The sequence below is a fragment of the Oncorhynchus clarkii genome, chromosome 10, assembly GCF_045791955.1.
Source record: "Oncorhynchus clarkii lewisi isolate Uvic-CL-2024 chromosome 10, UVic_Ocla_1.0, whole genome shotgun sequence".
NCBI lineage: Eukaryota > Metazoa > Chordata > Actinopteri > Salmoniformes > Salmonidae > Oncorhynchus > Oncorhynchus clarkii.
This window is the reverse complement of record NC_092156.1, coordinates 59691145-59718875: the sequence shown is the minus strand read 5'-3', so window position 1 is coordinate 59718875 and position 27731 is coordinate 59691145. Positions and strand designations below refer to the sequence as shown.

General features: G+C 46.7%; 1 protein-coding gene across 1 annotated transcript in view; it reads right to left on the bottom strand.

Annotated features, from left to right (window-relative positions):
* The window catches only part of LOC139418856 (sorbin and SH3 domain-containing protein 2-like), a 109220-nt gene that overhangs the window by 22121 nt on the left and 59368 nt on the right, over positions 1-27731 (bottom strand). The window contains exons 4-13 of the mRNA XM_071168612.1: positions 23184-23210; positions 22899-23020; positions 20655-21101; positions 19657-19786; positions 18160-18320; positions 16910-16976; positions 14915-14968; positions 13248-13458; positions 12893-13007; positions 1194-1277 (exon numbers count right to left, since the gene is read on the bottom strand). Coding sequence (XP_071024713.1) covers positions 1194-1277; positions 12893-13007; positions 13248-13458; positions 14915-14968; positions 16910-16976; positions 18160-18320; positions 19657-19786; positions 20655-21101; positions 22899-23020; positions 23184-23210 — 1418 coding nt within the window. The remainder of the gene's footprint in view (positions 1-1193; positions 1278-12892; positions 13008-13247; positions 13459-14914; positions 14969-16909; positions 16977-18159; positions 18321-19656; positions 19787-20654; positions 21102-22898; positions 23021-23183; positions 23211-27731) is intronic.

Here is a 27731-nt window from a genome sequence, read left to right as displayed (position 1 = left end):
CAGAAAGAATATTACAGCTAGACATGTGATATATAAAATCTGATCATTCCTTATTCTGCATGACATCAGAGTCGTGTCTTTTCTAGACTGCATATTTCTAGCTGAACATTCTGAATAAGTCCATTTCCTCAACCTAACAACAGTCCAACAAACAGTGTATCTCGCCCTTCTCCCCCAAAGTGTGCACTTGTACACTTCCTCTCGTGGATTTCAAAGGAATGGGACTGGTGCAAGGAATATGATGGAAAACAGGAGCTCAATCCAGCCCAAGTTTACACCAATCCAATACCTTTAATGCCTTAGGTTGCCTAAAGTTGAGGAGGAGTGAATGAGTTGACAATTTGGGAGAAGGGGTAGAAACCAAAATGTCTAAACTGGCTAACAGAAACAAACGGCACAAGCTGCAACATACAAGAGGAGCATGAAGAACGGTGCAGAACGATGCTCTGACCAGATTAATTTGTCGATTTTAATTAGCATGTTATTTCGATTGATCTCTGTTCTGCTCGGTTCTATCGGCTGCTCCACTAGCTTATCAACACTGGTAAGCACACACTGCAAAACAACCTGAATTTTGCTGGTGAAAAATAGGAAATTATACAATGTAGGAAGAGAGGTATCCCTTAGTAGGAGGATTTTTGTGGTAAAAGGACCAATCCATGTTAACTTGGGACTTTGTTTTGTTTTGCAGTGTTTCGAGCTTTCAACGTGTCGCGAGGCCAGCTGATAACGAGACAGCCACACTATGCTAAACCAACTCACCAAGATGCAGAGACACAAGAAGACCAGTCACAAGGAGCTACACAACAGGCCACAGTGACCACCACAGCACCCAGCAGCATGCCAAAGCAACTACAACAGGAAGGACCCCAGACTCCGCTCCTGGTGCGCATGCCTTTGTTCCAACTCAGCACTAACACACCGGATTCGACCCATCTCTGTCCAGACTGAAGACCGTTGACATTATGCGTTAGTGTCGGGTTGCGAAATAAAAACAAACAGCCTTTCGTTGAATCAGGTGCGTTACTGCTGGGCTGGAAGAAAAGCCTGTACACCCACTAGCTCTCCAGTCCGAGACTTGGACGACATTATTCCCACCCAGCTACAGCGGGGTGAAGACTGAACGGGTAGAGGGGAGTGGGGTATACCTAAGGCTGGGGGTGCCTAGGTGGGAGTTACGGACCCTCACTTACCGGACGGCCGAACTCCAGCTCGGAAAAGAACTTATACCAAGGCTCGTTCTCTAAATCTATGTCATCTGGGTTTAGCTTATAGGTCTGGAGAGAGCGGAGAGTGACAAAGAAAGAGGGAGGGAGAGAGAGGAGGAAGAGAAAGCACAGAGCAATATGGATCTCGTGGTTAGGATAGGGGTGTGCAGCGCACGGCTGCAGGGGTTGATGGGTAAAGAAGAGTGGGTCCAGATGGAGAGTTTAACACCAGGGTAAAGAGACAAAAACAGTGTTGTTACCGGGGCGCACACACACACACACACACCATTACACAAATCATTTTTGGGGGATAACTATGGCCCTCGTCATAGAAAGCATTGTTGTGCAATTCATTTTACCTAGCTACTTGTCAAATTTCTCATTCAGATAATGGAAAAACGGATAAAAAGTTGCATGGGTTGTAGGAGAACGGTCAGTTAAATTGAGTAGTAAAGACATAACATTGGCTCATCAAGTGTCCTGAGGTTAAGAGACTAAACTGCATCACCATCTGTTGAACAGTCCTGTATGATGTGTCTTAGCTGCCTTTAGCTTGTGACGCCACACAGTCATTCACTATAAAGCGCCAAAGCAGAGCAAAAAAAGTTGTGTAATGTGCAAACTAATCCAGCAGAGGGCAACATCTCCCTGTCATAAAGCCCTGTACAACTCTGGTTCATTTCAGCACACCTGGGCCACATTCAAGTAGCCAAACACGATCAAACGTTGCAGATAGAAATTCCACAAACAGAGCCAACGTGATTCCTTATTCTACATGTCAGAGAGTCATGTTTGTTCTCCAAATTACATTTCTATCTGGATGTTTCAAAACGTTAGGAACTGCCGAAACGCGTCATACAGTTGAGCGCCAAACGGTCTTTCGAGGTTTGTTTGCTCTCGTTTGGTGGGTGTGACCTGATCAATATGGTCGTGACCATTTTGAAATTGTGCAGCACACCATACGAAATCACCCTCTGGGCAATTACATTCACACCATTCAACTGAATGTTCAGATCAGCACCATATCCACTGAATTAAACGTCCCACACCACTGCATCCTGCTGAACGTGGCCCTGAGTAAGTAAGCGAGGTAAAAAAGGAACATTGGTTTAACTGTTAATACATCGCACAAAAAAAATAAAGGGAACACTAAAATAACACATCCTAGATCTGAATGAATGAAATATTCTTATTAAATACTTTTTTCTTTACATAGTTGTGTGCTGACAACAAAATCACACAAAAATTATCAATGGAAATCAAATTTATCAACCCATGGAGATCTGGATTTGGAGTCACACTCAAAATTAGAGTGGAAAACCACACTACAGGCTGATCCAACTTTGATGTCCTTAAAACAAGTCAAAATCAGGCTCAGTAGTGTGTGTGGCCGCCACGTGCCTGTATGACCTGCATGCTCCTGATGAGGTGGCGGATGGTCTCCTGAGGGATCTCCTCCCAGACCTGGACTAAAGCATCCGCCAACTCCTGGACAGTCTGTGGTGCAACTGGCCATGGGTTCCTCCTAATGCAAGACAATGCTAGACCTCATGTGGCTGGAGTGTGTCAGCAGTTCCTCTTGCAGGAAAGAAATGCCACCCCACACCATGACTGACCCACCGCCAAACCGGTCATGCTGGAGGAAGTTGCAGGCAGCAGAACGTTCTCCACGGTGTCTCCAGACTCTGTCACGTCTGTCACGTGCTCAGTGTGAACCTGCTTTCATCTGTGAAGAGCACAGGGCACCAGTGGCGAATTTGTCAATCTTGGTGTTCTCTGGCAAATGCCAAACGTCCTGCACGGTGTTGGGCTGTAAGCACAACCCCCACCTGTGGATGTCGGGCCCTCATACCACCCTAATGGAGTCTGTTTCTGACCGTTTGAGCAGACACATGCACATTTGTGGCCTGCTGTAGGTCATTTTGCAGGGCTCTGGCAGTGCTCCTCCTTGCACAAAGACTCCGTTTCATGCTACCACTAGAGTGAAAGCACCGCCAACATTCAAATGTGACCAAAACATCAGCCAGGAAGCATAGGAACTGAGAAGTGGTCTGTGGTCACCACCTGCAAAACCACTCCTTTATTGGGGGTGTCTTGCTAATTGCCTATAACAACCTGTTGTCTATTCCATTTGCACAACAGCATGTGAAAATTATTGTCAATCAGTGTTGCTTCCTAAGTGGACAGTTTGATTTCACAGAAGTGTGATTGACTTGAAGTTACATTGTGTTGTTTAAGTGTTCCCTTTATTTTTTTGAGCAGTGTAGATTATTTGGCTGGATTCTTTCTAAGTCTCATTTAAACCTTCAACATTTACTCTGCCCAATACTCTGTACTATGAGCTTAATATTAAAAGTTCACTTTGACACCTGGAGCAAAACTCACCATAACTGAACATACAGGAACTCTCGCTCTCCCACCTCCTCTCCCAAAGGACTACAGAGTGCTAGAATGACTCCTACGCACCAGCCCTGGGGCTTATCCCTCAGTCACTTTCCATGAGGTTTACTGTGGAGCGGAGGAGTGATTCACTGCAGTGCCCGGCACACTGCAGACTGGCAGTGACATTTACCACCCGTGTCTACTGGGAAATGTAGTATATGAGCTGCTGGGGGGAAAGGCTTTTTGTATTGGACTTGCAAAACAGCTACTTCAGCTCAGGAAGGGGTGAATTGCACTGTGGAGGGGAGTGTACTCTCATTGCTATCTCTATGTCTAATTGGAGTACATCTGACCTCCTTAGGCGGTCGATAAAATTAATAGGAAGGAGCTGAACGGGAGGCGCCTCTATGTGGGCCGTGCCCATAAAAAAGTAGAGCGCCTGACGTAGCTGAAGAAAAGGTTTATAGAGGTCAACCAACCACCCCCCTTCCCCTCTGGCTACTTCATGCCACAAGGCTGGCTCAGCTGAGCCCCAGCTCTCGCTGGGTGACCCATGTCCAGGAGCTATTTTGAGATACTTTGGGATTTTGGCAATGAGTCAGACAAACACGTGTGATACCATTTTTATGTCTCCGTGTCCAGTATGACGGAAGTTAAGAGGTAGTTTCGCGAGTCAACGGTAACTAGCGTTAGCGCACTGACTGGAAGTCTATGGGTACAGTTCTGCTAGCATGCTAGTAGCTGCCCATAGACTTCCAGCCATTGCAGTGATCAGACTACAATCCAAGAAGTGGACCACAAGATGTCAATAATAGCCTTCTTTATGGAAGGCCATATCCAGGAGGCGTAGATGTGTGTGAACTAGTTTCTCCATCAGCAGCGGAGAGACACACACCGCGACCAGAAACACACGCGAAGGTGATGTGACGAAGGCTAGAAACATGATTTATCGTGGCTTTCTTTAAGAGAAACGGGGAGAGAGACAGCGTAGTTGGGATGCATGAGGAAGCCTATAGCTCACCCTGCATTACAGACATCCCCGACTCATTGATATTCCCCACGCCGGCTCCTCTCCCTGTGCTCTACGTGGATTGATTCCCACATTAGGGTGTGCGTCAAATGGCTCCCTATTCCCTACACTATAGGGCAGTTGACCCTGACTTTGAATACCATCGATATAGGGAATAGGGTGCCCTTTGGGAGGAAGCCATGTTGTTCTGGAGAACTTGTCTGAAGACATTGAAAAGGTCCAATGCAACCGTTTTTATCTTAATATCAAATCATTTATGGGTAAGAATGAAGTACGTTACCGTGATTATTTTTGATCATTTTAATTGAAAACAAACAATTATAGCTCCTGAGCAAAGAGCAATTTCTCAAGCAAGAATTTAGCTAGTTGTCTAATTTAGCTAGTTGTCTGGGAGTGGTCTGAGTGGGGCGGGGAAAACTGAAAACTAGCTGTTATAGACAGAGGTTTGGAACTACCTTTCTTATTGGTCTATTAACTCATTTGTCACCAGGCAGGACAAAACTCCATCCCACCAAAACAGGCAGACATTTTCAGGCAGCCATTTCAAACAGCTCTTACACTAAAAGAGCGTTACCATCATTTCCACAATTTTACAGTTTTATTCTATAGTGTGGAAATGTATATAAAACATAGGAAAATCATGTATACGTTTGCAGAAACTAAAAACGTTTTTGACTGCTTTAAGCTAAACAACGTCCTTAACTTCAGAAGAGTTCTCTTTCACCCCCCTCCTCCTTTACCTCCCTCTCTCTCTCCTAAACGATCACCCTCAAGTCCATGGAGCAGACAGACTAGCACGTGGATGGCCGACCCTCTTCCTGCAAGATGTCGCTCCAACAGGGTTGGAGCAAAACCCTGCATTGCGACAGGCTCTCCAGGAGGATGGTTGACCAATCCAATACAGCTGATATAGTACACAACTATCCCCTCACGTCACCTCTTGCCCTCAATTCCATGTAGCAAATAACCCCAGCCTCACCAATACAATGGGTGACACACAGATAGGAAGTGAAAAGAAGATTCCAACCTTTTGCCTTTGTGGTCCATTACATTTTGTTAAAAAGGTCACTGAAATGCTTTACAACGGGTTGGCCAAAATAAGCATTGTGATTGGTTGAGACGCATTCTAAGCCATACATAAAAAAAAAAAAGTTTAGCATTGGTAAGCATTTGACGCAAAAACGGGCATTTTCTTTTCTGTTCCATCTGAGAAATCCCTACGCATTCACTGTCCCATCAGCCCAGCCAGCCAATTCATTAACCTGATATCCACTGTAAATGCATCTAGACATTATTTCCCCTTGCTTCTAGCCTACACAATTGCTATATTTGGGCACAACACCACAACACAAAACCTCCGCTTCAGTTTTGACGGCCTCCGGAAGGTGATTGCGTGAAAAGGAAACCATTTAAAAAGGAGTGAACACTGTCCGTTGGATACATTTAAATGGATACACTTTATGGAAATCAAAATAGAAGCTTGCGTCTAGGCCTACAGAGCATTGGGAAAGTATTCAGACCCCTTGACTTTTTCCACATTTTGTTACGTTACAACTTTATTCTAAAATGAATTAAATTGTTAGTTTTTCCCTAATCAATCTACACACAATACCCCATAATGACAAAGCAAATACATTTTATTTTAAACATGACATTTACATAACTATTCAGACTCTTTACTCGGGATGTTGTTGAAGCACTTTTGGCAGCCAAATAAAGCCTCAAGTCTTCTTGGGTATGAGGCTACAAGCTTGGCACACCTGCCTTTGGGGAGTTTCTCCCATTCTCTGCAAATCCTCTCAAGCGCCGTCAGTTTGGATGGGGAGCGTCGCTGCACAGCCATTTTCAGGTCTCTCCAGAGATGCTTGATTGGGTTCAAGTCTGGGCTCTGGTTGGGCCACTCAAGGACATTCAGAGACTTGCCTCGAAGTCACTCCTGTGCTGTCTTGGCTGTGTGCTTAGGGTTGCTGTCCTGTTGGAAGGTGAACCTACGCCCAAGTCTGAGCTCCTGAGGGCTCTGGAGCAGGTTTTCCATCAAGGACCTCTGTACTTTGCTCCGTTCATCTTTCCCTCAATCCTGATTAGTCACCGTAGGTATGGTGCCAGGTTTTCTCCAGACATGATGCTTGGCATTCAGGCAGAGTTCAATCTATGTTTCATCAGACCAGAGATTCTTGTTTATCATGGTCTGAGATTCCTTTGGGTGCCTTTTGGTAAACTCAAAGCAGGCTGTCATGTGCCTTTTACTGAAAAGTGTCTTCCGTCTGGCCACTCTACTATGAAGGCCTGATTGGTGCCCAGAGATGGTTGTCCTTCTGGAAGGTACTCATCTCCACAGAGGAACACGGGAGTTCTGTCAGAGTGACCATCGGGTTCTTGGTCACCTCCCTGACCAAGGCCCTTCTCCCCCAATTGCTCAGTTTGGCCAGCTCTAGGAAGAGTCTTGGTGGTTCAAAACTTCTCCCATTTAAGAATGATGGAGGCCACTGTGTTCTTGGGGACCTTCAATCCTGCAGTAATTTTTTGGTACCCTTCCCCAGATCTGTGCCTCGACACAATCTTGTCTCAGAGCTCTACGGACAATTCCTACGACCTCATGGCTTGGTTTTCCGGCGCCGACAGAGATGGCCGCCTCGCTTCGCGTTCCTAGGAAACTATGCAGCTTTTTGTTTTTTTACGTGTTATTTCTTACATTGGTACCCCAGGTCATCTTAGGTTTCATTACATACAGTCGAGAAGAACTACTGAACATAAGAGCAGCGTCAACTCACCATCAGTACGACCAAGAATATGACTTTCGCGAAGCGGATCCTGTGTTCTGCCTTTCACCCAGGACAACGGAATGGATCCCAGCCGGCGACCCAAAAAAACGACTTCGTAAAAGGGGGAAACGGAGCGGTCTTCTGGTCAGACTCCGGAGACGGGCACATCGTGAACCACTCCCTAGCATTCTTCTCGCCATTGTCCAGATTCTTGACAACAAGGTTGATGAAATCCGAGCAAGGGTAGCATTCCAGAGGAACATCAGAGACTAACGTTCTTTGCTTCACGGAAACATGGCTCACTGGAGAGACGCTATCGGAGTCGGTGCAGCCAACTGGTTTCTCCACGCATCGCGCAGACAGAAACAAACATCTTTCTGGTAAGAAGAGGGGCGGGGGCGTATGCTTCATGGTTAACGTGACGTGGTGTGATCATAACAACATACAGGTACTCAAGTCATTCTGTTCACCTGATTTAGAATTCCTCACAATCAAATGTCGACCACATTATCTACCAAGGGAATTCTCTTCGATTATAATCACAGCCGTATATATTCCCCCCCCAAGCAGACACATCGATGGCTCTGAACAAACTTTATTTGACTCTTTGCAAACTGGAATCCATTTACCCGGAGGCTGCATTCATTGTAGCTGGGGATTTTAACAAGGCTAATCTGAAAACAAGACTCAGCATATTTTATCAGCATATCGATTGCGCAACCAGGGCTGGAAAAACCTTGGATCAATGCTATTCTAACTTCCGCGACGCATATAAGGCCCTGCCCCGCCCTCCTTTCGGAAAAGCTGACCACGACTCCATTTTGTTGATCCCTGCCTACAGACAGAAACTAAAACAAGAAGCTCCCGCGCTGAGGTCTGTTCAACGCTGGTCCAACCAATCTGATTCCACACTCCAAGACTGCTTCCATCACGTGGACTGGGATATGTTTCGTATTGCGTCAGACAACAACATTGACGAATACGCTGATTCGGTGAGCTAGTTCATTAGAACATGCGTTGAAGATGTCGTTCCCATAGCAACGATTAAATCATTTTCAAACCAGAAACCGTGGATTGATGGCAGCATTCGCGTGAAACTGAAAGCGCGAACCACTGCTTTTAATCAGGGCAAGGTGACCGGAAACATGACCGAATACAAACAGTGTAACTATTCCCTCCGCAAGGCAATCAAACAAGCTAAGCGTCAGTATAGAGACAAAATAGAATCTCAATTCAACGGCTCAGACACAAGAGGTATGTGGCAGAGTCTACAGTCAATCACGGATTACAAAAAGAAAACCAGCCCCGTCATGGACCAGGATGTCTTGCTCCCAGGCAGACTAAATAACTTTTTTGCCCGCTTTGAGCACAATACAGTGCCACTGACACAGCCCGCAACTAAAACATGGGGACTCTCCTTCACTGCAGCCGACGTGAGGAAAACATTTAAACGTGTCAACCCTCGCAAGGCTGCAGGCCCAGACGGCATCCCCAGCCGCGCCCTCAGAGCATGCGCAGACCAGCTGGCTGGTGTGTTTACGGACATATTCAATCAATCCCTATCCCAGTCTGTTGTTCCCACATGCTTCAAGAGGGCCACCATTGTTCCTGTTCCCAAGAAAGCTAAGGTAACTGAGCTAAACGACTATCGTAGCACTCACTTCCGTCATCATGAAGTGCTTTGAGAGTCAAGGACCATATCACCTCCACCCTACCTGACACCCTAGACCCACTCCAATTTGCTTACCGCCCAAATAGGTCCACAGACGATGCAATCTCAACCACACTGCACACTGCCCTAACCCATCTGGACAAGAGGAATACCTACGTGAGAATGCTGTTCATCGACTACAGCTCAGCATTTAACACCATAGTGCCCTCCAAACTCGTCATCAAGCTCGAGACCCTGGGTCTCGACCCCGCCCTGTGCAACTGGGTACTGGACTTCCTGACGGGCCGCCCCCAGGTGGTGAGGGTAGGCAACAACATTTCCACCCCGCTGATCCTCAACACTGGGGCCCCACAAGGGTGCGTTCTGAGCCCTCTCCTGTACTCCCTGTTCACCCACGACTGCATGGCCACGCACGTCAACAAAACTAAGGAGATGATTGTGGACTTCAGGAAACAGCAGAGGGAACACCCCCCCTATCCACATCGATGGAACAGTAGTGGAGAGGGTAATACGTTTTAAGTTCCTCGGCGTACACATCACAGACAAACTGAATTGGTCCACGCACACAGACAGCATCGTGAAGAAGGCGCAGCAGCGCCTCTTCAACCTCAGGAGGCTGAAGAAATTCGGCTTGTCACCAAAAGCACTCACAAACTTCTACAGATGCACAATCGAGAGCATCCTGTCGGGCTGTATCACCGCCTGGTACGGCAACTGCTCCGCCCACAACCGTAAGGCTCTCCAGAGGGTAGTGAGGTCTGCACAACGCATCACCGGGGGCAAACTACCTGCCCTCCAGGACACCTACACCACCCGATGTTACAGGAAGGCCATAAAGATCATCAAGGACAACAACCACCGAGCCACTGCCTGTTCACCCCGCTATCATCCAGAAGGCGAGGTCAGTACAGGTGCATCAAAGCTGGGACCGAGAGACTGAAAAACAGCTTCTATCTCAAGGCCATCAGACTGTTAAACAGCCACCACTAACATTGAATGGCTGCTGCCAACACACTGACTCAACTCCAGCCACTTTAATAATGGGAATTGATGGGAAATGGGAAATATATCACTAGCCACTTTAAACAATGCTACCTAATATAATGTTTACATACCCTACATTATTCATCTCATATGTATATGTATATACTGTACTCTATATCATCTACTGCATCTTTATGTAATACATGTATCACTAGCCACTTTAACTATGCCACTTTGTTTACATACTCATCTAATATGTATATACTGCACTCAATACCATCTACTGTATCTTGCCTATGCCGCTCTGTACCATCACTCATTCATATATCTTTATGTACATATTCTTTATCCCCTTACACTTTTGTCTATAAGGTAGTAGTTTTGGAATTGTTACCTAGATTACTTGTTGGTTATTACTGCATTGTCGGAACTAGAAGCACAAGCATTTCGCTACACTCGCATTAACATCTGCTAACCATGTGTATGTGACAAATAAAATTTGATTTGATTTGAACTGTGGGAACGTATATAGACATGATTTGGAAAGGCACACACCTGTCCAATCAAATGCATATACCACAGGTGGACTTCAAGTTCTAGAAACATCTCAAGGGTGATCAATAGAAACAGAATGCATCTGAGCTCAACTTCGAGTTTCATAGCCAAAAAATAAATAAAATAATGACTTGTTTTTGCTTTGTCATCATGGGGTAATGTCTGTAGATTGATGAGGGAAAAAAAGTAATTTTTATCAATTTTAAAATACAGTGGCTTACGAAAGTATTCACCCCCCTTGGCATTTTTCCTATTTCCTTGCCTTACAACCTAGAATTAAAATAGATAATTTGATTTAGACAACATGCCTACCACTGAGGATGCAACATTTTTCTATTGTGAAACAAACATGACAAAAAAAACTGAAAACTTGAGCGTGCATAACTATTCACCCCACAAAGTCAATACTTTGTAGAGCCACCTTTTGAGGCAATTACTCTTGGCAAGTCTCTTGGGATATGTCTCTATAAGCTTGGCACATCTAGCCACTGGGAATTTTGCCCATTCTTCAAGGCAAAACTGCTTCAGCTCCTTCAAGTTGGATGGGTTCCGCTGGTGTACAACAATCTTTAAGTCATACCACAGATTCTCAATTAGATTGAGGTCTTTAAATGTTACCCTTAAACCACTCAAGTGTTGCTTTAGCAGTATGCTTAGGGTCATTGTCCTGCTGGAAGGTGAACTTCCGCCCCAGTCTCAAATCTCTGGAAGACAAAAAGGCTTCCTTCAAGAAATTTCCTGTATTTAGCGCCATCATCATTCCTTCAATTCTGACCAGTTTCCCAGTCCCTGCTGATGAAAACATCCCCACAGCATGATGCTGCTGCCACCACCATGCTTCACTGTGGGGATAGGGTTCTCGGGGGGATGAAAGGTGTTGGGTTTGCGCCAGACACAGCGTTTTCCTTGATGGCCAAAAAGCTCAATTTTAGTCTCATCTAACCAGAGTACCATCTCCTATGTATTTGGGGAGTCTCCCATATGCCTTTTGGAGAACACCAAACGTGTTTGCTTATTTTTATCTTTAAGCAATGGCTACTCTTCCGTAAAGCCCAGCTCTGTGGAGTGTACAGCTTAAAGTGGTCCTTTGGACAGATACTCCAATCTCCGCTGTGGAGCTTTGCAGCTCCTCCAGGGTCGTCTTTGGTTTCTTTGTTGCATCTGATTAATGCCCTCCTTGCCTGGTCTGTGAGTTTTGGTGGGTGGCCATCTTGGCAGGTTTGTTGTGGTGCCATATTCTTTAGATTTTTTAATAATTGATTTAATGGTGCTCCATGGGATGTTCAAAGTTTCGGATACTTTTTTATAACCCAACCCTGAGCTGTACTCCTTTGGTCGTCATGGTGCCGCTTGATTAGTGGTGTTGCAGGCTCTGAGACTCTTTCATTTCACTTCACCAATTTGGACTATTTTGTGCATGTCCATTACATGAAAACAAAATAAAAACCTATTTCAATTACAGGTTGTAATGCAACAAAATAAGAATAACGCCAAGGGGGATGAATACTTTTGCAAGGCACTGTAAGGCTGTAACAAAATGTGTAAAATGTCAAGGGGTCTGAATACTTTCCGGATGCACTGTATATACACTGCTCAAAAAAATAAAGGGAACACTAAAATAACACATCCTAGATCTGAATGAATGAAATATTCTTATTAAATACTTTTTTCTTTACATAGTTGAATGTGCTGACAACAAAATCACACAAAAATTATCAATGGAAATCAAATTTATCAACCCATGGAGGTCTGGATTTGGAGTGACACTCAAAATTAAAGTGGAATACCACAACTACAGGCTGATCCAACTTTGATGTAATGTCCTTAAAACAAGTCAAAATGAGGCTCAGTAGTGTGTGTGGCCTCCACATGCCTGTATGACCACCCTACAACGCCTGGGCATGCTCGTGCTGGGCAGGAACAAAAGCCTACACCTCCATTTAGCCCTCCACGACCGAGAGTTGGAGATCACTCGCTTATTAGGAAACAAGGACGCTGTAGATTAGAGGGTGATTACGGGGAGTTTTAAATGGCTTAGATAATGACAATGTAGGCCAGGGGTGTCAAACTAAATTCCTGAAGGGCTAAGTGTCAGCGGGTTTTCGCTCCTCCCTTTGATTAGTTAGGAACTCCCCTCACCTGGTTGTTGGATTCATTTATTCATTTATGGCAGTCTAATTGGACATCAATTGAAAGGGAATAACAAAAACCAGGAAACACATGGCCCTCCGGGAATTGAGTTTGACACCCTGATGTAGGCTAATACAAAAAGTGACAAGACGTGCTTTTGGGCACTCACCGGCCTCTCCTGCTCCAGAATGGATGATTTCCCTGGCTCGTACTCAAATATACTCCTGGGTTCAGCGCGGTACTTTCTAGTGTCCACTTTCCTATCGGGAGGGCCCCACTGATTCCTGGTGCGAAAATAAATAAAAAAACATCAGTGTGATCTTGGACCTAGTTTAAGATGAGACCTAGACCTAGGTTCTAGGACTAGGTTTAAGGTAACACCTACGGTGAGGGTCTCAAGTGACTAGGCCTCGGTAAGGACAAAGCCTATGTCTAGGCCTACATTGCAGACTAGGCCTAAGATGTAGACTAACAGGCCATTGGTCTAGGACCAAGCGAAAGAAAACCAGATCGCAGTGTCTTACATGGTGTCGGGCGAGTCTCGCTCCCGGTCGCTGTCTCTGGACCTCAGCTGTAAGAGGGAGGGCTTGGGCGGGGGTGGCGGTGGCACGGGGGAGGGCTCCCTGAAGGTCCCGGGGCCTCCGTTGTCCGACGGGCTCTTGGCCAGGGGCCGGTACGTTTGTGTCCTGGGGGGAGGGTAGGCCACGGTGGGGTTGGAGGACTGACCATATGTGTCTATAGATAGATAGGTGAGAGAGATATAGATAGAGAAATATAGAGATAGAGAGAGGAGAGAGAGGAGAGGAGAGAAGAGAGAGAAGAGAGGATAGAAGAGAGAGAGGAGAGGAGAGAAGAGAGAGAGGAGAGGAGAGGAGAGAAGAGAGAGAGGAGAGGAGAGGGGAGAGAGGGAGAGAGGGAGAGAGAGAGGAGAGAGAGGAGAGGGGAGAGGGGAGAGGGAGGAGAGGAGAGGGGAGAGGGGAGAGGGAGGAGAGGGGAGAGGAGAGGGGAGAGAGAGGAGAGAGAGAGGAGAGGGGAGAGAGAGGAGAGAGAGAGGAGAGGGGAGAGGGGAGAGGGGAGAGAGGGGAGAGAGAGGGGAGAGAGGGGAGAGGGGAGAGAGAGGGGAGAGGGGAGAGAGAGGATAGGGGAGAGAGAGAGGAGAGGGGAGAGAGAGAGGAGAGGGGAGAGAGAGGAGAGAGAGGAGAGAGAGAGGAGAGAGAGAGAGAGAGCGAAAGAGAAAGAGAGAGAGAAAGAGAGAGAGGAGAGAGAGAGGAGAGAGAGGAGAGAGAGAGGAGAGGAGAGAGAGAGAGAGAGAGAGAGAGAGGAGAGGGGAGAGAGAGAGGAGATAGATGAGAGAGATGGAGAGAGAGAGAGGAGAGGGGAGAGGGGAGAGGGGAGGGGAGAGGGAGGAGAGGGGAGAGGAGAGGGGAGAGGAGAGGGGAGAGAGAGGAGAGAGAGAGGAGAGGGGAGAGAGAGGAGAGAGAGAGGAGAGGGGAGAGGGGAGAGGGGAGAGAGGGGAGAGGGGAGAGGGGAGAGAGAGGGGAGAGGGGAGAGAGAGGGGAGAGGGGAGAGGGAGAGGAGAGGGGAGAGAGAGGAGAGAGAGAGGAGAGAGAGAGAGAGAGAGAGAGAGAGAGAGAGAGAGAGAGAAAGAGAGAGAGGAGAGAGAGAGAGAGGAGAGAGAGAGAGGAGAGAGAGAGGAGAGAGAGAGAGGAGAGAGAGAGAGGAGAGAGAGAGAGGAGAGAGAGAGAGGAGAGAGGAGAGGAGAGGAGAGGAGAGAGAGAGAGAGAGAGAGAGAGAGAGAGAGAGAGAGAGAGAGAGAGAGAGAGGAGAGAGAGAGAGAGAGAGAGAGAGAGAGGAGAGGAGAGGAGAGAGGAGAGAGAGAGGAGAGAGATGAGAGAGATGGAGAGAGAGAGATGGAGAGAGAGAGAGGAGAGAAGAGAGAGAGAGAGGAGAGAAGAGAGGAGAGAAATAGAGAAAGAGGTGGAGGAAGAATAGAGAGAGAGAGATATGGTGGGGCGGGAAAAATAGAAAGAGAGCGATAAAGACAGAAAGAGTGAAAAGAAAGGAGAAGAAGGGGCTGGTAAACTAAGCATTCTTGTGAGTCAGGTGTTTTCATTGTCCTTGAACACAGGACAACGTGACGAACCAGCGGCATACATTTGAATCTTCAAGAAGAGATCTTTGAGACGCTTACCACTGTCACCGCTGACAGTGTATGTGGCGTTGTACGAGTCGGCATAGTCGTCATCTGTAAAAACACGGAAGAAGGTGAGCAGAACACACACACCCTGCCGAGAGCACCCTTTTCCCCGCCTCCATTTGTGCGCACACACACACATAGATTCCCTACCTCCATTACTGCAGAAATATTCTGCCCGTCTCAGGGAAAACATCAGTGGGCACACTAAGGCACCCTAGGTAGCTTATCAGCAGGGTGAATACTGAAGATCAAAGTATAAGGACCCAGGATAATGAAGGGCTGACTATTGACATAAACCTTTGAGAACTACAATATACTGTGTGTGTGTGTGTGTGTGTGTGTGTGTGTGTGTGTGTTGTTAAGAACAAATATGCCTTGTATTGACTATGTGATTTGGTGACGCCCACACAACAGAGCAGCGATCGCGGCAGTGCATCTGTAGGTTCGATTAGACACCGCTTCTCCCACTCAGTCCCTCCCTCTTCTTTCTCTTTCTATTGCCCTCCTTGTATCCGTCTCAGTCCTTCCTTCTTCTTTCTCTGTCTATTGCCCTCCCTGTATCCATCTCAGTCTCTCCCCCTTTTACACTCTGTCTCTCTGTCTAATGAGTTCTGGCTCAAAAAAGGCACATAGAGAAACCCACACACACAAACACAATACATGCATGTCCATCCACACACATATACACTACATGACCAAAAGTATGTGGACACCTGCTGAACATCTCATTCCAAAATCAAGGGCATTAATATGGAGTTGGTCCCCCCTTCGCTGGTATAACAGCCTCCATTCCTCTGGGAAGGCTTTCCATTAGATGGAACATTGCTGTGGGGAATTGCTTCTATTCAGCCACAAGAGCATTAGTGAGGTCGGGCACTGACGTTGGGCGATTAGGCCTGGCTTGCAGTCAGCGATCCAATTAATCCCAACGATGTTCGATGGGGTTGAGGTCAGGGCTCTATGCGGGCCAGTCAAGTTCTTCCACACCGATCTCGACAACTCATTTCTGTATGGACCTCACATTGTGCACGGGGGCATTCTCATGCTGAAACAGGAAAGGGCCTTCCCCAAACATTTGCCACAAAGTTGGAAGTGCAGAATCGTCTAGAATGTCAGTGTATGCTGTAGCGTTAAGATTTCCCTTCACTGGAATTAAGGGGACTAGCCCAAACCATGAAAAACTGCCCCACACCATTATTCCTCCTCCACCAAACTTGACAGTTGCCACTATTCATTGGGGCAGGTCCCGTTCTCCTGGCATCCGCCAAACCTAGAGTTGTCCGTCAGACTGCCAGATGGCGAAGCGTGATTCATCACTCCAGAGAACGCATTTTCACTGCTCCAATCGCAGCGAGCTTTACACCACTCCAGCCGACGCTTGGCATTGCGCATGGTGATCTTAGGCTGAAACCCATTTCATGAAGCTCACGACGAACAGTTCTTGTGCTGTCGTTGCTTCCAGAAGCAGTTTGGAACTCGGTAGTGAGTGTTGCAACGGAGGACAGACAATTTTTTACACCCTATGCGCTCCAGCACTCAGCGGACCCGTTCTGTGAGCTTGTGTGGCCTACCACTTCGTGGCCGAGCTGTTGTTGCTCCTAGACGTTTCCACTTCACAATAACAGCACTTACAGTTGACCGGGGGATCTAGCAGGGCAGAAATTTGACAAACTGACTTGTTGGGAAGTTGGAATCCTATGACGGCACCACGTTGAAAGTCACTGAACTCTTCAGTAAAGCCATTCTACTGCCAATGTTTGTCTATGGAGATTGCATGGCTGTGCGCTCAATTTTATACACCTCTCAGCAACGGGTGCGGCTGAAATAACCGAATCCACTAATTTTAAGGGATGTCCACATCTTTTTGTATATATAGTGCACCCCCCCCCCGTCGTATTAGGCACATGGGACCAATAAAATGGGATGACCGTACACATTGCAATGGACACAGTGTACGGTCTCCTCCAGTCTACTGTACATCCACCCCACCTGCTTTGTGAACCATGTGGATCTGCTTGAACATGGTCTTGTACCAGTCCTTCGGCCTATCCACCGTCTGTGGGGAGAGAGAAAACAATCAGAAATCAATGTAGGCTACGGACAGACGGACAGATAGGCAGGCAAACAGACGGGCGGCCAGAGAGGCGGATCGATGGATGAATAGATGGATGGACAGGACACGTGCAAAGAAAAGTCTGTGTGCATAGCCACGTGTTTTTGTTTGTCACGCAAACACACTCCCACACACTCAGTCATCTGTCATCGGCTGACAGCGGAAGTTCATTTCTTGGCCAGTCGATAGCATTGACCGCAACCGCGACCTGACTAGGCAGAAAAGTGTATGTTTTGAGTCCAGAGTGTGTGTGCGTGTGTGTGTGTGTGTTTGACCAGACGTACCCAGATGGCCCAAGCCTGGCTACACCCCCGCTAATACCATGGTTACCAGCGAGGGGCCAGAAACATTTTCCGCACAGCGCATCTGTCTCTCTCTCTGCCTCTCTCCCCTTCTCCATGCGCTTCACAATAGAGCGAGGACTAGTGTCTGAAGTACTGTTATAGACGGCTGAGATACATACACACTTGGATGCGGGTACACACACACACAGGGAGAGAGACAGAGAGAGAGAGAAAAAGGCTGCTCATTGCCCTGTAGTACAATAACGAGGACTTTGACTAAGTCCCTAATTATAGCTAGCGGACATAAAAAGGTAGGGAGAGAGAAAGAGGGCGAGAGAGAGAGAGAAAGGGCTCTGAATAAGGGGTCTAAAGCTGCTGACATCTCAAAAGCATTCCTCCCACTGGGCCCTGCTCACATATCAGAAGCAGACAGGGATAGTCAGGGCCAGAGGTACTCCACGTTCCCCAAGGAAAAACACAATGGTGAGTCATGAAACTCCACAACACACATTGAGTGCATCCCAAACGGCCCCCTGTTCCCTACATCGTGCACTACTTTTGGCCAAGCTACATGGGTTCCGGTCAATAGTGGTGCACTATAAAGGGAATCGGGTGCCGTGTGGGACAGAGCCACCGTCAACGACCACCAGATATGGAATACAGGCTTACTGCTCTGTAGCGAAATTCATCCCACTTAAAATGAAACAGAGCATTTAAGCCTTCTTAAAATGTGTTCTTAAAGTAGGTGTCCAAAGAGTTTGTTTTGTTGCACTTGTCTTGTCTGTATGCCTGCGTGTACATGCATGCATGTATGTGTGTGACTGCGTGGGTCCTCGCCTCACCGTGCGAATGGCGATTGGGATGCCCGTGTCATCCACGGGGCCGATGCCCTCGTAGTGGGGCGCCTTGATGACCGACACCCTCTTCTCTTCCTCTGAAAAGCGGGCGATGGGCACCGTGCTGCTCACGCTGGTGTGGCCCGACATCACCGACTCTGAATCTTCTTTATGGTGTGTGTGTGTGTGTGTGTGTGTGTGTGTGTGTGTGTGTGTGTGGTGTAGAGTAGTATGTGGAAGGGGAGAGAAGAGGATAAAAAAAGGGATGAATAGAGGAAGGAAGAGAGGACAGTGAACTGACGTGAGTGATTTGGATGGGCTGGCCCAGAAAACACACAAACGTACACGCTCTCCTTACATTCTGCATTTCATACAGACGTACACACGCAGTCACACACACACAAACAAACGTACTAAACAGCAGCCCCCTCACCACACACACACTCTTATCCACAATGTTGGTTAGCCAAGCACTTCAGAGTAATGGGGAAACAAGTTTATTAGAGATATCCACTGAGTATACCAAACATTAAGAACACCTTCCTAATATTGAGTTGCACCCCCCCCCCCCCCCCCATTTTGACATCAGAACAGCCTCAATTCGTCAAGGATTGGACTCAGCAAGGTGTTGAAAGTGCTCCACAGGGATGCTGGCCCATGTTGACTCCAATTTTTCCCACAGTTGTGTCAAGTTGGCTGGATGTCCTTTGGGTGGTGGACCATTCTTGATACACATGGGGGAAATGTTGAGCATGAAAAACCCAAGTGTCTCAAGGCTTAAAAATCTTCCCCTTCATCTACGCTGATTGAAGTGTCATCAACAAGGGATCATAGCTTTCACCTGGTCAGTGTCATGGAAAGAGGTGTTCCTAATGCTTTGTACACTCAGTGTGTATACAGTGTGTCCAGTATATCATAGTAAATGTAGGGTTGTGCAACGCTGATGCGAGTTATGAGCCGATAAGCATATTCCCACTGCCAGGTCCACTTTGTCAGCCATTCATTTTCCACTGTGCTCCCCTATCGATTAGGTCCCGTCTGCCTCTAATGGGTGTAAATACATCATATCCTGCAAACCTCAATAGTCCCATTACATCAACTAACTAGACAAGTGCATTAAAGAGCCATTATCTCTGGGCGGTAGTAATAGTGAGGGGATCAACATCAGAACAAAGTCAAAGATTGGGTTTAAGGTAAATCACCACAGTGTCGTGACTACGCGTACATTCACAGACATCAGAATACCAGTAATCAGTTGGCTTACTTTGTGTGGAGGCGTACATTGTGGTTCAGGACCGTTCTTAGCGTAAGAGTTCCTGGTTATGTAGTGGTTGATTGAATTTTTTTTGTTTTGTCAAGCCTTATTCTGTGCTCATTATTTTCTTTAAAAGGTAGACTCAGCAATATGGCACTGTGGTTCATAGCAGAACAAATGCCTGCTTGCACAAGACAAAAATTCTAAAATCAGCCCAGGCTGACACAGGTCGGGATCCCCGCTCTCACCTGCGCTCCGACTCTGCATGTGAACCACCCCTGGGCTGAACGAGGCGGGGAGAGGGGGGTAGGCCGGGGGTGAGGAGGGTCTCTGGGGGTGGGGCGCACTTCCATTCATAGCCACTTGAATAGCTTGGCCCTGGAGGGGACAGAGAGTGAGAGAAAAAGAGAGAGCGAGGGGAGATGAAGAGTGAGAGAAAAAGAGAGAAGACAGACAGACAGACAGACAGGACATCAGAACCAGAGGGTAAAAGTTTATAGCTGTCAAAACTGATGAGACAGACACCCGCATGATGTTATCAGCTGGTTAAGAATCAAAGACTCGCTACTAAGAATCGATGAGTCTGTTACCAGTAAGACTGAAATAACCATACGAGTAGATTTTAAGGGCCAAAGTGAAATAGGTCAATCTGATTGTTAGGAGAGGAGTGCAACAGACAGTATTGGAAAATGGTGCTGCATCAGAGAGAACATAAACAGGTTAGTTCAAAGGAAGTAGTCGAGTAGCTGGAAATCAACAAACATGGGCTTACTTCAATCAGGGATGTCCTTATTGGTTAGAAACGACACAGTGCAAACATAGAAGACTGTGTCACATCACTGTCACATTGAAAGACCAACAATCAAAACTCCCACAATGATTTAACAGACATAGGAAAGAAGTTGTAGTGCCTAAGAGTTAATGGCAGTTGGACACACACACAAAAGACACGTTACATAGGTGGGACCACGGCGCACAAAGACGTTGTTAGACTAAACCCTCAGAAGAGAGCGAAGGGAGATGTTATGACAGGGACAAGGGGGTAGGGCATACAAGAGCGTCTCACTCAAAGACGGGTGAGTGGATTAGTTGGAGGAGCTTGTAAACACTGGAATGTCTGGGTGGGTAACAGGTTTGGGGGTTGGGGGGGGACTCAAGCTTCCTTGGTGTAGCCAGTAGTTAGCGACGTTGTGGGGGTGGGGGGGGGGGGGGGGGGTGGGGGGGGTGGGGGGGGGGGGATAGTTACGTTAGTGGCAGCAGCGGCGGAGGTTAGCGGCGGCGCCTCGTCATTGCCCGTGCTGGACGCGGAGGTCGACATGTGGCTGAGGGTGGGCGAGGGTGTGGGAGACACGCCGGGGGAGTCTAGGCTGCAGATCTGGAGCTCCTCCAGGAGGCCTGCCGTGGAGGATGAGTACTGGCTGAGCTCTGACACTGTCACTGGGGAGAGCGAGGGTGACATGCCCCCCATACATCCATCAGCACTAACCACGCTTACTCTAACCCCGCCGACTACACCAATTTTGTGCAATCGGTCCCCCCCACCGCGCCCCAAGGTGGCGTATGGGGATGGGGCGTACGGGGTGGGTGACAGGGCTTTGAAGCCCGCCAGGTAGTCCAGTGAGTCGGCGCTGTGGCGGTTGTAAGGTGAACGCCGGGCTCTGTGGTCGGGGAAGCAGGGGTGAGGAGGCGAGCCCTAGTAGGATGGAAGGGGGTTATGGAGGAGGAAGAAAGGGAAGGTGAGACAGTTTAAACTGATGCGGCTGTGCATGGTTGGGTGGTCCAAACAGGACAGGAAGTGACACAGTGTGACAGGAAACGATGTGGTGTTTTGTCACACTGCATTATAGTGGGCAGACTGTTGTTACCTTCACTGTGGGGTAAGAGATTGGATTAGTGCAATCACGGTGTTTGAAGATATCGGACACTGAACAAAACACACTGTGCTTCTAAATCTGGCCATCCCCCTGACAAATGCACAAACACACGCACACAATCCCAGTTAGTCTGGTTGGTTGGTTGGTTGTGCCTGACAAACCACAGTGGTGCAGTTGGAGAATAACTGACAGAGGTTGATTAGGAAACTGGAAGTCAGTTATAGTACCACCACATTCGCTGCGGACGGTAGAGGTGGAACTGGAGGGGGGGCCTTCACATTCCTGCCCTCCCCAGGGTCAGAAGCTGGGGCTGGGGCCTTGGGCTCCAGGGTAGGGGCCTTGGAGCCCGGTGGTTTGGGGTTCCGCGGGGCCATCTGGACGGAGAGAGAGGCTGTGTGCTGGCTTTGGGGACCGATGGAGGAGTCTCTACGGGGGGGAAGGTTAGGGGGAGGAAGGGAGGTGGTGAGAGTCTCAGGCTGGGGGATGGGCTGGTGGGAGGGGGGATCAGGGATGGTGACGGGGGTGAGTCTGAGGGAGGACACCTTGCGCTCTGCAGCCTGAAGCTGGGTGGTGGTGGAGGAAGTAGCTGTGGAGGCTTTGACCTTGCTGGTGTCATTAGGGATGGGGTTGGCGAGGGGAGACTGAGGGTTTGTTTGTGGGGGCTGGGGGTTGGGTTCGGGTTCGGGTTCAGATTGGGGTACAGAAGTGGTGGTAGTAGTCTGATGGTGGGAGTAAGAAGACGTGTTCTTGACTGTGTAAGACTCTTTGAGGATGGCCTTCTCGTTGGAGAGGGCCAGCATCCCGGGTCCGAGGGTCTCGGCTAGGAGGGAGCTGTAGGAGGGGGGGATAGCGCCTGTGGCGGGGGAGGGGTAGCTCTCTCTCCTAGGGGGCGGGAGGGGGACCTGATTGACAGCCTACGCAGCCAATTAGAATCAGAGAAAACAGCAAACAAACACACATTGTTTACCAATGGAATGATTGACATAAAGATCTTAGACAGACAAAATCCAGGCCAAAGTATAATACAAGAACAATACACCCTTGACCGGAATATATTCATTTTTTCCCTCTCTGTTGTAAACATTTTATGAGGTTGTGGTGCGGTTTATTTTCCACTTTGACGCCAGCGTCACAAAAATGTGGCCTGGAATCAAATAAAGATCATTTTAGAAGATTGAAGAGATGTGTGGAGCCGACTGCTTCCTTGCTGAGTTTATCATCTTCCTCAAATGACGCATAAACACTGAACACACACTCCTCTGGAGAATGAAAGGAATCTTTGATTAGTCTCTTTACAGCCGCTGGGGAAAACAACTTATCAACTTGAATCAACAGAAAAACTTCACAGGAAATTATCTGGAGGCACTGGTGGGGAAGGGATGAAGGAATAACACTGTAGGATTTATTCACATTATAAACTCCCTGATAAAGAATGATTCATACTGCTTTAATACTACGGATTCAACAATGGTAGCTTTGCCACCAAAATCAATCAGTGTGGTGTGAATACTCTGGTTAAAATGATTAAACACAGTAAAAAGCTGTATAGGAATTCAACAAGGCACAGTATGTGTGTGTATGTGTGTGTGTGTGTGTGTGTGTGTGTGTGTATTCACCTGTGTGGGGGACTTCTTGTCTTGCAGGTTGGGTCTAACGCTGCGGAAGCCCTTGGCGGCCAGGGAAGAACTGACGTCGTCGCCGTTCCTCAGGCCGTCGGTGCTACGCGACCTCCAAGCATCTGGATCACACACACACATACACACACACACAGGTGACAGGCCTTACATAACAACTAGACCCCTTGATGCCAACACACGGTGTATCCCTTTTCACAACTAACAGTCAACGATAAATTGGATATGAGAATTGTGTCAAGACGTACTACATTGAATGGTAGTTACCTGAATCTGACGAGTGAGAATCACTCCCTGTGAGGATAAAATGAACACACATTAACATGGGACTTTTAGTATGCATGATCCTCAACAATATGCAGCAAAAGAGACATTTGAATGGTGGGTTCAGTAGTTTGAACACATATCCAAATGAATGCGACAGACTGCTGAAAGAGGGTGAGAGGAACATTTAGGGAAGGAAAAGGGGACAACTCAATGATACATAGAAGGGACACAGTTAATATAGAGTGCTGTCAGAGGCATGTCTGTTCTACACAATCGATTTCTATCAGAATGTTCCCCAAGGTTGTGTTCTACACAATCTATTCTCATCTCAACATTGTGCCCTTCTGAACGCAGCCCTTACAAAAGCCAATGGAGCCAAGAGACAAAGCCAGGACATTATGACCCAGGGCACGCGAGAGAGATAGAAACCAGGGTCGTGCTCATTCAGCACCAAACGCAACACATCAGAGTGAAAGGGGGAGGTACCACCTGAACTTTCCGTTGCAAAACGTTTTGCCACGCTGTGCCCTATTGAACATGACATGACATGTTACCGTCCACAGGGTGTTTCTCTGTGCGCATGTTTGTGTGTGTGTGTATGTGTGTGTATATGTGTGTGTGTTGCGAGAGTGTTTCTCTGTGCGCATGTTTGTGTGTGTGTGTGTGTGTGTGTGTGTGTGTGTAGCCGGAACGAGTGTTGAAAATTTCATGAGGTGCGGAGGGTGTTTTGATATCCCTGGCAAGGCTTAATAGCTCTCGCCCGCTGCACGCCATCACCCAGGGAATTCTGGGTATCCGGAGATATTTGGCGTTGACAGGATATGTCGTTAATAGCTGATGCCGCCGTGTGTGAAGCCGTTGTTGCCTTGCATTGTAATTTCGGGGGAAATGTCTTTCACTACGTTACCCATGAGCAACGTGGGGGAGCGGTCCATTACTTTTCAGGGCAGGGAAATTAAAACGCTAAAGTGTCCTGTCATGTGGTTTCACCCCCTACGGAGCGCTAGCAGGGTTCCTAAAACGAACAGCCTGAGGCAGGCCGCACTTCAATCTGTCATCTTGTTCTAAACAGCAGATTTGAGGTAGAAGTTGTGCTTAAACACAGTCCTAGGATCAGATTATTGTACATCTCAATCCTGATTTTAGTCATAGGGGATGGCATAATATCTGATCCTGTATCAGTGACTAGTGCACCAGACTAGGGTTTGTCAAATAGGTTTGGCCTCGGGACAAATTATTTTCTGAGATAATAGTCAGTGGGCCAGAACATAATTAGCATATAATATTAGCACAGTTAATTGGCCTACACTACAAATTGAATAAAATGTTTAACACATCTGATTACTACATAATAAATTCAGTGACAATAGCATAATAATTTCGCATCCTAAAAATCACCTTGGCTCTATTCAATGATAATTGTTGCCTATTTCTCTCTGCGTTGATTGGTGGGGAAAACCGCCTACTGTACGATACACTACTCTCTTAACGTCAACATTTGTTCAGAACAATTTCCTTGACAGCAAGATACAATGTCGCTCTCAAAAAGTATTGAAAATGGAAGTTTAAGGAACGCACACTGAGATACGCTTTAATATTACCATATTTTCCCAACGCCAAGCCAGTCTGTCTTATTTGCAATGAAAATGTTGCTGTTGGAAAAGAATTCAAATCGCAGACGTCATTATGAATCTAAGCATGGAACTTTCAAAGTGGCCTTCCTGCCCCACACAGAGGTCCAACGCAGAAACATTGACGCGAGCTGCACCCACGGCTTTTTTTGGGCTGACATTTTCTGTCATTTAAACCGGGTTAAATCTGCAGTGACAAGGAAGAGGATAAACAGTCGTGGACATGGACAAACTTGAGGCCTTTACAAAGAAGCTTGAGTTGTTGGATTTGGACTTGTCATCTGGAAGGCTACTGCACTTCAGCACACTGAAGAAACGACAGGCAGAGGGACCCGGTGGCAGCATTGTCACAGAAGTGATGGAAGATTTCACCAAGCAGCTGAGGGATCCCTTCTCCACCAGATTTGAAGACTAGAGCATGCCCGAGGATATCGTTGCATTTGTACGTGATCCTCTGAAAGTGGAGAATTATCGTCTCTCGCTAAGAAAACCATACCCTAGCTAGATGAGGCCGCAATTCAAACTGAGCTGATTGAATTACAGACATCGAGCCAAATCAAGGATGTGCTCAGGAGTGCTGAGATTTGGGGGGCATGCTCAGAGGAATACAGCACAAAAACACAGAAACGTACATTTTATGTGCTAACAATGTTTGCGGCGCCTTACACCTGCAAGTCCTCATTTTCCTCCATGAACGCAATATAGAGTCACGATAGGAACCGGCTTTCACATAAATCAAATCGTGGACTGCCTGCACATCAAAATCACATCCATCTCACCCAACATCCACAAGATCGTTTGGGGAAATTCAACTTTTCCCATTGAGTAAGTAACTTAGTAGCCTATATAAAACTGCATTTAGCAAATACTAACATTATTGTGAGTGTTTATCCGGGGATATTTAAGTCTCAAGCGGACAGTATTTTATGTTTGTTCTGTCGTTACAGGAGCAGGCTATCCTGATAGACATTCAGACACAGACAGCACCTTTTTTTTCCCTTTAAATTATTGTTTTATGTAGGATGCTACATTTTTGGTCAGTTTCCATTGTAAGTAGGCCTCTGGCTGAGGTAGGCCAAGTTATTTGATTTAGGCCTAGGCTCTGAAGAAATAGACTTCAATTATGCCCTCTTGTTGTTTGTGAATTAAAATGAAGATTTTTGTTGAAATCAATTACTCAACTGGTGTAGTTTTTCTCCATCTGTTGCTGTGCAAAACTTGCATAACAACTTAGCTATATTTTCAGTACCAGGTGCTGTTCACCTCCTATTGATTGCGCTGGGGTTGCAGCTTTACGTTTCAGCATCACAAAATGGTCCGTTGCCTGCTTTATTAGTTGACTGTCTTCTTCATTCTCTCTCCTCATGAATGAAGTTAAATGTAACTATTGCATTATGTAGGTAGCATAAGAGATATTCAGAATTAATTTGTGGGGCCAAATAATATTGCTGGCAGGCAAGATTTGGCCCGCGTGCCACCAGTTGGGGAACCGTGCTTTACACTGTTCAATAGAAGCAATATTTGCGTTTGATATCAGTCTATGAATTAATAAACACACAAAATCCCTGTCGGTATCCCACTAGATCCAAGTTCAGTGCAAAAATGGTAAGAGTGAGTCAGGGTTGCTATGGTTTCGAGCCACCACAGTACCATTTTTAGTGGTCACGCCCAACCGTGTACAGTGCACACATCCGCTGCAAAGCAGGTTGGGAATTCCCTCTTAACTCAAACAGAGCCCAGTCTTACCCAATCACAGCAAAGCTCTGAGAAACTGACATGAGGAAAAGAGAGTGATATTGAGTGATAGCAGAGGAGAAAGGAGACGGAAAGGAGTGACAGATAGAGAGAAGGACGCTGGTCCCGGAGGATGACAAACGACGGTTTGTCACAGGGAGTCAGACAAGTGAAAGCAACAGGAAGTGAATGATGTCAAGGCAGTAGAAGGGAAGGGTGGAAGAAAAGACAACATTTGAACAAAGGGGCCATTTATGTCTTGATAGAACATGAAACCCCACCAATGAATCTATTAAATAGAATGGCATCTTAATAAAATTAACAACTGTGACAGTAATTTACTCAATTAAAGTGCATTCGGAAAGTATTCAGAAACCTCAACCTTTTCCACATTTTGTTATGTTACAGCCTTATTCTAAAAATGTATTAAGTCGTTTTTTTCCTTCATCAATCTACACACAATATCCCATAATGACAAAGCAAAAACACGTTTTTAGAAATGTTTGCAAATGTATTAAAAACTGAAATATCACCTTTTCTTATCTTATAATTAAGTCTATGATTTGCATTTGTCAGCAGCTCTTCGCTGTGCTTCAAGCATCGAGCTGTTTATGACTTCAAGCCTATCAACTCCCGAGATGAGGCTGGAAATACTATAGTGCCTATAAGAACATCCAATAATCAAAGGTACAGTGCCTTGCGAAAGTATTCGGCCCCCTTGAACTTTGCGACCTTTTGCCACATTTCAGGCTTCAAACAAAGATATAAAACTGTATTTTTTTGTGAAGAATCAACAACAAGTGGGACACAATCATGAAGTGGAACGACATTTATTGGATATTTCAAACTTTTTTAACAAATCAAAAACTGAAAAATTGGGCGTGCACAAATATTCAGCCTCTTTACTTTCAGTGCAGCAAACTCTCTCCAGACGTTCAGTGAGGATCTCTGAATGATCCAATGTTGACCTAAATGACTAATGATGATAAATACAATCCACCTGTGTGTAATCAAGTCTCCGTATAAATGCACCTGCACTGTGATAGTCTCAGAGGTCCGTTAAAAGCGCAGAGAGCATCATGAAGAACAAGGAACACACCAGGCAGGTCCGAGATACTGTTGTGAAAAAGTTTAAAGCCGGATTTGGATACAAAAAGATTTCCCAAGCTTTAAACATCCCAAG